Raw genomic sequence first — 12,915 nt, 5'->3', positions numbered from 1 at the left:
ACTGTGAACTGCCCCGACATTCCAGAGACACTGTTTGTGATGTTCCCTGCCACAGAGCGGGGTGATGTGTTTCCTTTAACCTTTCCCATTTTTCCTTATTCTTTTCAAAATTAATTGTTGATTAAATAACTTGCATGTGCTTTAAATTGTATGTAATGGTCAGTGGGTCAGAGAAGTGCCCAGTGCAGAGAGAGTACCCCGGAGTGGGGACACCCTAGCCCCTGTCCTAGGTGACCACAGCAGGGTTGGGGGTCGAGCCCCTCAGGAATCCTGGTCCCAGCCTTGTTGGAATTACGAGGACTCTGCCAGACAGGAGAGTGAAAGGGGAGTCCTCAAGGGCAGGGAGGCCACTGGGTAAAGGAAGTGGGAGCGAGGACTCGGATCCTTTCGCTAGCCCACTTCACCGGGGTAGTACAGAAGCCAGGAAAGTTCCCCACAATAGCGGGACTATTCCCCTGCTTACATTAGGATTAAGTGAAGATATAGATGATGGTAAAATATCTTTAGCAATTAATATTTTATATGATATATGATTCCTGTGTGATGCCTGCTCATAACTGACACGGGATTTATATCAGACATGATGCTTCTGCAGAGCTGGGTGAAACTCTGCCGTTTTGCTTTGTAGGAGGCCATGCGCATCCTTTTCTTTGATTTCGGTGCATGTGGGTTTGCACCTCTTGAATTTCAGGCATAAACAATCTCAAAGTCAACCTCAGTCTAAATAGATGCGTGTCAACCTAGTTTCATGTTAAAATCGTAAATGAGTCTAGGGCCAATTCAAACTGTACCTGGGTTCATTTGAAAGGCTCCCAAACCTTAGCTTTCAACACACCTAAGCTGGGCATCAAGTTGGTCCTTACATCTAAAATGTAGGTGTGTTTCATGTGGTTTCAGGTTCCACAATGAAAGTTCTGAAGAGCTGTTTCATAACAATCAGCTCAAAAATAGTCTTACCTCATCCTCATACCTGCAAACAGAGATAATGCAAACCCCAGAACAAGAAGCAGCAGGCACTGGGAATGAGGGCCTGTTTTGATTCCCACAAGCATCCTTCTGGCTGAAACCTTGCTTCCTTATCGAGAAATCTCCATTTCTTTTTTGTTTGTAGTATGGTTCTTTCTGGTGGTGTTCTTCTGAAAGATGTATCTGTTAGAACACCAGGAAGGGGGTGGGGGAGGTCTGCAATTACATGGATCCAATGTGAATACATTGGTGTTGCAGAGACTGTTCTCATGCACACTGTTGATTCACATTACATTATAATGTCCTGCCTCTATTCTCTTTTGGGCTGCAGTCCTTAGAAGGAGGTAACTGCTTGTAGAAACTAGCCTGAAAGAGGAGACCAAAGTTTTGTTGCTAAGAAAAACCAATTCCCTTCATAGGTTAAATAACAGGATCTCTGTAATTTTCCCATCGTGGATAAGTCTGAGTTGACTCATTTTACCTGTAGTCATAAAATGGCATTGGTGAGTGCATTTAGGGCCTGATCTTGCAAGTGCTGAGCTCTGTTGACTCCAACGTGTGCCAAACCATGCAGAGCACACCAGATTATGAAGCTCATGAGACAAGCTGGAACAGGGTGTCTGTTTTCCGAAAACATTTGTCTGCTAATTTCTGTACTCCTTTTACCTGACATTATAAAAATCACACTCATGATAAAGCAGCAAGTATAGGGCAGGCACTACGGTATTGTTGTTCTTGTTTATTCCAGCACTTCTCTCTGGACCCCTCATTATTTTACAATGTTTGAATAGAGATACTCCTCTCTCTATTTGAAAATCACTTGGACTCTTCGTTAAAGAAAACTTACTGCCTGGGGAAAGCACAGTAAAATATCGAACTGCTCACCATTCTCAGTTACTTCAGGATAGGGAGGAAATGACGTTAAATATGTTTGAGCCTCTCCAAACTCCCATCCGCCCGTTACCAGATGTAATTTAATTTCATTACTTAATTTTATTAAAGGCAAACAGAATTGTGCATACGTTACAGCACATGCTTACTTAAACAATGGAAGACTGTCAGATAGACCGGAGGGCTGAGGCCGTGGGTTACAATAAGTCCTGAGCCACAGCTGAAAAAAAATTGATGTAAACTTCAAAGTGTTAAGTATCTTTCAGGATTCATTCCTCAGCTGGTGTAAGTTGGTATAGCTCTGTTGACTTCAGTGCAGCTACTCTGATCGACACGAGCTGGTCTGGCCCTGTATGCATAATGACCAGTTTCCACTGAAATCCCTGGATCTTGTGAAGAGTTGATTGCTTCCTCAGATGCCGTCCACTCCCAATGGCCTGAATGGACCAAATTCTGAAAGATGCTTAATACTTGCTGAGCATTGTGACTCCCACCCTTATGAAAACAGTCTTACAGAAAATAATAACCTTCCTGGGGGCTTCTTTAAAAAAAAGAAAACCCTAAACACATCTTAGAGAATGGATCAAAATAACCCTGAGACAGAATATTGTTCTCTCTTAAAGTCTAAGGACTTTTAGAGCTATTTCTATAAAATTATATTGGTTTCATCCCTATTAAATTCCATAGGATTTTTCCTTAAAGGACTGTCTTTAGTGGAAGTCACAAAGGCTCAGTCCCTCTCAGGATGTAGCCCACTGGAAGTAAAAGATGTGCAATATCTTGCAGGATTTGGTCCACTGTTATAGCAAAAAATTCTATCAATGATTTGTTCTGAGTTCATCCTACTTGGTCCCACAAAGAGTTAAATGAATAGCAGACCTAATTCTGAAGTCCGCAGTTATTTCTTGTACAGTCTTTACGCAAGCAAAACTCTTTCTAAAGGCAATGGGATTTTAGCCTGAGTAAATAAAATGTGGGTGAGGGCTTTAAGTTTTGAGCGATAGGATAGATTAAATCTTTAAATTTCTCTTAATTCATGTGACTCATATGGGCTCAAGACAGGAACTGGCAGTGACCTGGGATAGGTACATTACTTAATTTAACATGCTTAGTTCCCTCGGAAATACAGCAAATATGATGCCTTGATTTTAACACAGTGCAGTCAACTGCCCAAGCAAACCAAAGGGCCATCAACTTGTCATCTCTGACTTGCAGTACAACATTAATCTAATCCAATGGGATATAACCATCGCGGATTTAGCAAGAGATGATCCTGCCTAACTAATCTCCTTGAGTTCTTTTGAGCAGGTTTCAGACAAGAATGATAATAGAAGTGTGCACATGACATGATCTAATGGATTTTTCAAAAGGCTTTTGCTAAATTTCGATGTGATATTCCCCTGCTTAAACGGAATGCTGCAGAGATTCCAAATTGGGCATGAGAATACATAATGACCTGGCTACATAGTGGGAAACAAAGAGAAGTAGAGAAGCTATGATATATTTCGGAACTAGAATTAATAAGTGGCATCCCACTGTTTTGCTCCACTACCTAACGGACGTAGGCAAAAATACCATCTGTATTTGCTAATGAAAACTTATTTAGGACAGGGGCATAAGTGAAAAGAAAGCAAAATGCCATTAAAGATATCACTAAAGGGCAAAACTACATTTAGATTGGCATATGGCAAATTAAAACTTTTTGCTGTCAGATGTGAAATGTGGTAAGTATATATAAACAAAAATGTTGAATGGTGTCAAACTAGAACAATGTTACTTTAAAGGGAATCTTCAGCTAAATAACAAAATAATTATTTGTTGTAATTAGCACACTTCTGCATAAATACATATCAAGAGCCAGATTTTCGAAAGTGTTCTGAGCCCACAATTGGGGCCTGAGTTTCAACTTCAGAACTGGGGCCAGCAGCTCCATTGTTTGCCCGGTGTTTAATTTGCCGTATGCCCATCTAAGTGTTGATTCGCAATTGTTGTCAATAGAAGCTTATGTCTGCTGGGCACGTTTGAAGATGTGGGCATTATTTAGGTGTTTAAGTGGAAGCTTTTGGGCCCTAAAGACAGGAAATATGAACTGTCAAGGGTCCTAGACCAGATATATGTTAAATCAAGGGTTTGAAAGCAGAAAATTGAGAGGAAGGCAGATAATGCATCATAATATGCATAAACTGGCTGTGGTTCATGAAAACAAATAATAGAATTAACCTATAAGAAAGGCTGATGCAAAAAATCACTAGAAAAATAGCAGGCAAAATCAAATCAAAAGCAGAAAAAAGAAAAATTAGGTAAAATCAAGCTATAAGATTGCATCATTTGAAAACTGAGTATCTGAAAATGTTTTACATTAAAGGGACACAGTAAAAGAATTTTAAAATCGCTTTGGTCTGATGTTTCATCTCCTATTGTCACAATTAACAGCTCCGATTACTATAACTGAACATGATTACTAAGGGGGGAAAGTCTTTTTTTTCCCCAATTTGCTTACTTTGCACATCTGACAACGCTTTGGCTGTTTCTTTTGGATAGTTAGTCAGTTTCACGCATTTGTTTGTGTAGGTCTTTCAGACAGCAATAGGGTGGGGAAAAACATTTAAAGAAAAGAAAATGGAATTTTTAAAATCACAAGTGCCAAAGGGACTCAGGGGCAGGTATAGTAACTGAGAATACTTTTAACTCTTATTTTACTACTAGTACCGTCTCTGAACACTGAGGTCCAGTTTCTCGGATGATGTAAATAAACATAGCTCCAGTGACTTCAAGGATGCTGTGCCAATTTAAACCAGTTGGGGATTTAGCCCTGCAGTCCTTAAGAACTCTTCATAACAGTTCCTGTTTTTTGACTGCAGTATTCCGGGGAGGTTCCTGAGAACAGAGTGGAAGTTGTGGTTGCAAATTTGACTGTGATGGACCGGGACCAGCCTCACTCCCCCAACTGGAACGCCGTGTACCGCATTATCAGTGGAGATCCTTCGGGTCATTTCACCATTCGGACGGATCCAGTTACCAATGAAGGCATGGTAACTGTGGTGAAGGTAGGTGACTTCAATGGAAGCCAAACTGAGTCAGTCTTTGTGACCCTCTAAGCTAATTACTCCCAGGAGGATTCCCAGAAGTCTGCCATTATTTCATGTCTTCTGTGCCTGGGAATGTCAGTGCTTGAATCTCCCTCTCTCTCTGTAGCACGTGACATGCATACTGTACTACAATCCACTAATTCTTGGTTCACCACCCTCTCATTCTTTGGCTGCGCCACCACATGCCCTCACAAACTTTTACATGATGAACGTAGGACACAGTCTCTGAGCTGCACTTCAAGATACTATTCCTGTTTGTCTTCCCATTTTCTGGCTCCTAACTATAGTGGAGATTGGACTCTGTAGCCTTGCCCAGTCTGACGTATTCTAGAATTTGGAGTGCACCACGCTCCATCGACGGTTGGAGCACACCCATCTGCATGTGAGATGGGCAGCAGCACAAAACCTGGACACCTGATACCTTATGAAAGCAGTGGGGGAAGGAGGATTGTCATCACAAGGAGGGATGTGGTTGCTGGCAGCAAAGAGGAAAGGGGAAGAAGTCCTCAGTAGCTGGTGCAGAGAAGGTTTTAGTCTAGTGGAGTTGCCTGAAAAGTTTGGGAGCTATTGCTTTACCGATACCAAACCATCAACACACTTGATGGGCCAGATATGCAGCTGGTGTAACTCAGAGCAGCTGCATTGACATTAATGGCTTTATACATATTTATACCAGCTGAGGATCTGACCCAAAGACTCCTTGAGAAACAGGTCCCCAGATATTCTTAACCTACAGTTTGTTGCTTTCAATATTGCGGCAGAAGTAGGAAGTGAGCAATGTGAAGTTCAGAGCTCTGCCTCATCCACTGTCATCCAGTTTCTATAATGTCCTAAATGCTACAGCTTGGAACCTGGAACCCTAAGAGTATTTGGAATGGGTATCAAATTCCATTTCCCTTCATCCCCTACCCCTCCAAAGGGCATGAGTTCAGTCTTCATTTGAGGGTTTGCTTTGCATTGACTTGCGTAAAACCAGCAACCCCAGACAGTGAATGCCTCTGCAGATATTAAATGCAGTCAGAACACAGCTACATTCATTCAACATTCAGTGAACCAGTTAGTAGATAAGATTCCTACAGATGTTCCCACTGACTCTCAAGAAAGCCAAAGAAGCATGAATAGACTGCTGTGATCTGAAGGAACTTGCCCTACATGTACCATGTGCGGCACCTGAAAAGATTTATTTATGCTGTTAAGAACAAAGCCTCTACCTTTTGAAAAGTGTGACCTTCTCCTAACAAAAGTTTTAATAAATACACGGCAGTAGCAGCACTAAAGTGTAAAGAGCTGCACAATTAAAGAATGACTGTGGGTGAAAAAACACTCCCTCGTAGCTAACAAATTGCAGTCATTCTTAATACACACACTTCGACTATTAGGAAAAATGACATCAGTGAAATGCCATTCAGATTACCGTGGTAGGAATGTGCGAGCTTGTCCTGTTCTTTGCCCCTTAAGCTGTGTGTGTGTGTGTCTGCAAATGCCACTTTGCTGAAACTTTAAAGGAAGCATCATCTTACCTGCTAGATGGTATTTCAGCAGGGCTTTTTATTTACCTCTCTTATTACTCTCTAACGATGACTGGCAGCCTTCTCTGCTGCAACATCAAAATACCTTTTCAGATTTGGTTGGGTTGCGGGTGGGGGGCTTTATTCTGCTTAAAAAACAAAAACTCAACATGGCAAAATGAAACAATTTAACTTTTTTCCACCTCAGCAGCTGATCTGAAGTAGAAATGCCAACATTCATCAAATTTTCACTAAAAGAAAAAAAGCCCTTTATTCCTAATCTAGCAAAGCACAAAGTGTCATGACTGTAGTTTTCAAGCTGCATCAAAGTGAAAACCAGGGGATTTACATGATCATCCTTGCGACACCAGGACTTTTGCATAATGAGCCATCCCTTATTCAGAAATTGCAGGCAAAAAGCAGGACAGATTTGTCAAGATGCCACTGATGCCAATGTTGATTTTCCATTGCTATATAACCAATAGTGATCACAATGCAACGAATCACACCGAAAATCCTGTCGTGTCACACTGAGCTCAAAGCCTGAAGTTCCATAGAATGTCTTTGGTAGATAACCTCACCTGCTCCTTCTGTATATCCTAAGCTTCTCAGTCTTCCAGTTTGATAAGAAAAGGAGGACTTGTGGCACCTTAGAGACTAACAAATTTATTTGAGCATAAGCTTTTGTGAGCTCACGAAAGCTTATGCTCAGATAAATTTGTTAGTTTCTGAGGTGCCACAAGTCCTCCTTTTCTTTTTGCGGATACAGACTAACACGGCTGCTATTCTGAACCCTGTCAGTTTGATAAGAGTTTCTCAGTGCTCTTCAACAAGAGAGTGGGAGAGAAAACTGCCTCTGACTAAATGTTCCAGGTGGGGAAGGAAAGACTCTGGATTTCACCTTCTGCTTTGAAAACTGTTGAGCATTTTCAGTTAAGACAAAATATTTTACTGTTGGGGGATTGCGTGCAACCTGACCTCAGACCCCTCAGTGATCACTGCTCGTGGCATCTATTGAGCAGGTCTTTCCCACCGCCCAGAACACACAGGCCCACAGACAGACTCTTGAGCTGCAGAAATATGTCGTTGATACGCTGCTTCACTGAGTGATCAGTCCACCAAAACGGGGCACGGCACAGGATTAAATGCAAGCGCGCCCCCACATTCAGGTGCTTGCCTTATATACGCTGTTACGAAGCTATTCGTAATAGATTGAATAAACACTTTTTTTCTGCCGAGCACTAAGATTAGTTCGTTAATGCAGTTGTTTACCTGATTGGATTGCTGGCTCATCTTTTTGTCTGGCTGTTCTCTTTCCTTGATAGACAAGCAGGCATCTTTTCACATGTCCCAAGACCTAAAATATACATTCTACATATTATATCCTACAGCATCCGCGTGGTCACCTAAGTCACATTACATTGTTTCTACTCCCTGGTTGGACCAGTGAAACTTTTTAAACAAGAGAATAACAAATAGAGCCAGGTAGTGAACCTTTTACTCACAATGGTGAATAGTTAACCACATGCATGTCCCATTGAACTGAACAGGTGCCAACTTTCTGATTTCCATGGGTGCTTGACCCCCGCTCCGCCCCAGTTCCTGCCCCCAATCCACTCCTTCCCCCCAGTGCCCCACCCTGCTCTGCCTCTTCCCGCCCCCACTCTGCCCCTGTCCTGCCTCTTCCTGCTCCATTCCACCCCCTCCCCTGAATACACCCGGGCCTCGCTCCGCCTCTTCCTAACCCTGCGCCTCTCCCTTCCCTCCAGCGCCTCCTGCGCTCTGCTAAACAGCTGATCAGCAACGAGCAGGAGGCGCTGGGTGGGAAGGGGAGGAGCTGATCAGCGGGGCCTGTCGATTGGTGCTCCAGCCCCGGAACACCCATGGAGTCAGTGTCTATGGGACTAATTGTGTGAGTAAAAGAGTTCACGTCCTGGCCTACAGGAAGTAGCAAATACAATGCAATAGGTGTATTCTTGCAAAGAACACTCATCCTCCCCAAACATGTCTTTGTGCATGTTCGCAAACCAAAAGGGGCATAAAGATGTTCGAACCAAACAGCCCGTCAGAACTCAAATGAATGTCCATGAAGGCTGTTTCTGCAGCATTTAACCAGCTCTCAGCAAAACGACCTGTGCCCTACCAGTCTGATCACCAAAGGATACAGTTTCATTTTTGCTTTTCATATCATTACTGTGAGGGTGCAAGGCCCTTCTCTCCACTGCAAGCCTTGTAAATGGGGAGAGAATAACTTCCCACTCAGTCGAGACACAGCAGAGTCTGAACACGATCTCCAAGAGCAGCCGTGGATGCCCTGTGGCAGCCAGCTCACTAATGCAGTATTAAGTACTCTGCATGGAGATGCTTCCATTAATGATCTCACTCTTGGCATAACAATAGCATAAAGCAAATTTGTTCCCTTCAGTTAAAAGTATGTTGAGAAGAGAAGAACACATTGTAAGCCCTGTTTTAACCAGCTGTGCCTAGGTAACTTGAGCCACTTAGTAACTTGAGATCAGGAGGCTGATCTGTGCATCCCAAGACAAGATATCAGAGCCATATTTTTGAACAGCCTCAAATTTTGTGCACACAGCGGATAGTGCCTGCAAAAGTGGGCGCACCCCTCATACATTGATCCCAACTGCCTGATTGGCACATTTAAATACTGGTGTACACCCAGTTGGTGCAGACCCACTTTTGCGGTGGCAAGCAGTTGTCATGAAAATTAGAGGCTAAAACTGAAAATGATTTCTTGATTTAATACAACCAAAGTGGTGTGGCAAAATGAAGGAGAAGCATCCCAGGTGGCAGGTAACAGGGTAGCCCCATAAGTACCCCAGTCTGGCACATATAATAGTGTGTGTATGATCTCTCATTGGCATGTATGCTGATCTTCATTTGTGTTTTTCTGTGGGGTCAAAATGTAAGTATGCTTGCAAAAGTGCTCAGGCTGAACGCCCAAATCACAGGCAAGTCAGGTTTGTCTGTGCGCATACATTTGTGCATGTTCAAATTCCTGATACGACGCACTGGTCGTGGTGCATGTGCAGCTAACGTGCACATAAATTGCTTGTGCTTTGAGACATTTGGGCCTGGGTATCATAAATGTCATAGAGAGTTAAAGAATACATGCTTTCCTTTGCCCGTGGTTACATGGGTGCAACCCCAAACCAGGGCTGTTATATGTTCCACTGGAATAGAGAAGAACTGAATGCTGTTTAACCAAATGGGTGAGGGGGTGTAGGAGTCACTCTCACAAATTTGAGGTAAGTGTGGAAGTTCATAATCTAACTAATGAATGTCTGGGGACATAACCCAGTTTTGGATAAGAGAACTTCAGGGATAAAGGAGGTTCTAATGTAAATATCATTTATTATATTCATATGCTGTTAATTCTAGCTCACAAAGAGAAATGTAAATATATTATAGGCGGGACTGGTAGCAGTATCTATTATTAAGGATGCCCAATAGCTCCCATTAGAAGACCCTGTTTTCAGTTGCTTATAACTTTCCCAAGTCTGAGAGGCTGAAATTTTCCATGCTGGATGTCTGCCTCAGGCTAAATTTGTTTGGAAATTTTCAGCCAAAACAGTTCAGCCATTTCTGAGAATAAGGCTTGGGAAAAATACATTGTTTTGACAATGTTAAAAATTTGGGGCGGGTGGGCTTTTTTGTGTTTTTTTTTAAATAGTTGTAGCACCCCCATGCTTTGGAGAAGGGACTTGAAATTTGGCAGAGGACTGGCCTTTATGACAAGGATGTGCCTTTTGTCATCCCCCTGAAAATCTGTCCAAATTTGGCCACATTATAAACCTCTGAAAAATCACAGTTTGCACGTGCATAGAGACTTCTTGGCTATTAGAAGCTAAATTCCTTTCAGATTCCATCTGCACAGGGCATAGGCCAGCCTGGGACTGAGCAGGACTTTCCCTGCAATGGCAGCTCTGGGCTGCTACGGTCTGTGCTCTGTCCAGGTCCAGATACCTGAACTGAGAGCAGGAAGCCTGTCTCTCCTGTGCTCTCAGTAACCTGCAGCTGAGCCCAGGCAATGTGGAGGAGGATGCTATTTGCCTGAAATGCAGAGGGAACAAGAGCTGGACCTGGGAGGGGAAGCAGATTGGGACAAGGAGCCCAAAGGGCAGGAGGGCAGAAACTGGAAATGGGAGTTGGGGTGGGAGATTAGGACTGGCTGGGCAAGGAGACTTGGACTGAGAGCTGGAGGGAAGAGACAGATCAGATGAGAAGCTGGGAGGAAAGGAACTGGCACTGGCTGGGTGAGGCGAGGACATTCTGGGTGAGGAGATTGGGATGAGAAATTTGAGGAGTGGAGACTGAGACTGGCTAGGTGAGGAGATTGGGACTAGGATGAGAAACCAAGGGTGGAAAAGAGATGGGACAAGGACAGGTTGGAGAGGATGAGGCAGAAGGGGTTATGCTCAGGGGAGGAATTGGCAAAAGAGATTATTCCTGCTATAGCACACTCCCTTCCAGAACTCGGAATGGAACCGTATAGCCCAGACTCTCACTTTCCTCTGCTGTCAGCAAATATCCATGAAACTCATTGGCAAAGTGATGGAATTCTGAGATTTTTCAGTTTGCTTTTTTAAAAACCTAGGAAATTACACACAAAAACCTACATTAAAAAATTATTAATGCAGCAAAGTCAAGCACTCAGAAGACGGGAAATGCCTGAATTAAAGTTGCCTGCACAACCTTACATCACACCCCTCCCCTGTGTGTATGTGTTGTGGTTGTTTTTTAATTACGTGATCACATACTATTTTCCCACAGGACTCTTGCCTCATTCACTGCACAAGATGGACCTGTTTGCTCTGTAAATTCATTAGGATTTTGTAAAGAAAATTGTCTCATGGTTAAGACAGTCAAATTCTACCTGGAGAACTGGATTTTACCCCTATCTCAGCCACAGTGTTCCTATGTAATGCTGGGCAAGTCATCTAAACAAAACATTGCACAGGTGGTCGCTAATTGTGTATTATTCATTTTCTGGGCACTCAACTTGAGACCCTGATTTTTTTTTGCAGAAGTATTGAGCACTCTCAGTGGCCACTGAAGTCAATGAGACGTGTGCTTTAAACTTGTGAAATGCTATATAGTGCTCAGTACTCTTAAAAAACAGATTCTAGGCAGCTGAAATTGGGCACTCAAAATTGGTGAATACTTTTGACTTTACTCCCTCTTTGATTTAGTTCCCCATGTGCAAAATGTGGATAATAATAACCCCTCCTTTCACAAAGGGTGTTGTGAAAATAAATTCACTAATATTTTTGAAATACTCAAGATATAGTGACAACTGCAAGAGAAAAGCCTCTGATGAAATTAATAATTCTGTCTTCAGAGTAAGGTTTGAACAAGGAGGGGGGGAAATATTGAATAGCTGCTCATTAATTGAGCACTATCTGTCTTGTTCACTGACTGAGACGAGGTCTTGTGGTAAAATACTATGTGATCATGTAATTAAAGACTGTGATAATGCAGACACACAAGGGGACTGAATTAAGATTGCTCGGGCAACCTTAATTCTGGAATTTCCTGTCTTTTGAGTGTTTGATTTTGCAATCTTAAATAATGTTCTTTTATTGTGTTTGTGTGTGTGTGTAATATATTATATGACTACACATACATCTCTTTCTCACGCACACATATATATAATAAAAGAAATACATGAGGAATCAGATTCTGCCTGAGACATATTCTCATCCAAGATGTTACATATTTCCAGGCTATTGCTCCTGCTGTTGGGCTAATCGATATGTAGCATTTTCAGTGACATGAAGATGGAAAGTGTTAGCCCAGTGTGAAGAATTGAGAACTGGAGGAACAAACCACTACGAGGTTTGTCCCGTCACATCTGATTAATGCTCACCCATTGCATACCCATTTGCCATCCATACGCTCAGATAAACCATATGGTACCCCAGAGACATACAGAAATGAAATAAAGTTTGAGGTTAATATCAATAGTAGCGGATTATTCCGTTTGCACGCAGCTATTATACTGAAAACTGGATTGACCTCCGTTCAGGCAGGGACGTGCAGTTTGCATAGCTTGCCATCCTGGTGGGTGTGCAGTATGGATGCTGTCCAGGGAATGTGCTGTATTAAGTCTGTGTATGGCTGAATTGACCCTGACTGCTACGGAATTCTTTAGCAATGGGAAGATTAGCACAAGCACTTCAGCAGATACAGAGCCCATATTTCACCTTTTTTTTTTTCCCTATGGAATTTTCTCCACTTGCCTCAGTGTTGCTGTGGTTTGAATTTGGGCCTAGCATTCCCTTTGCTTACCTAAAACAAGCAAAGCCAGATTCTCTGCTAAGCCAGGAGACTGAGAGGGCTGTCAGGGAGCCAGTTGCAGCCCTCTGATTCTCTGACCAACCTCAGGTGCAGATTGGAGGCTGTTCTAACATGATCCTCAAGGGACCATCTACCAGCTGGGG

At 42.7% G+C, this 12,915-nt stretch overlaps 1 protein-coding gene across 2 annotated transcripts in view; it reads left to right on the top strand.

The window, feature by feature from the left end:
* The window catches only part of CDH4 (cadherin 4), a 665,459-nt gene that overhangs the window by 611,003 nt on the left and 41,541 nt on the right, over positions 1-12,915 (top strand). For both annotated transcript variants that reach the window (XM_043527024.1, XM_037915875.2), the window contains exon 9: positions 4,719-4,904. In XM_043527024.1, coding sequence (XP_043382959.1) covers positions 4,719-4,904 — 186 coding nt within the window. The remainder of the gene's footprint in view (positions 1-4,718; positions 4,905-12,915) is intronic.

The sequence above is a fragment of the Chelonia mydas genome, chromosome 13 (assembly GCF_015237465.2).
Source record: "Chelonia mydas isolate rCheMyd1 chromosome 13, rCheMyd1.pri.v2, whole genome shotgun sequence".
In the NCBI taxonomy this organism is placed as follows: Eukaryota; Metazoa; Chordata; order Testudines; family Cheloniidae; genus Chelonia; species Chelonia mydas.
The sequence above is the reverse complement of the archived record's forward strand: the minus strand, read 5'-3'. Positions and strand labels throughout refer to the sequence as shown.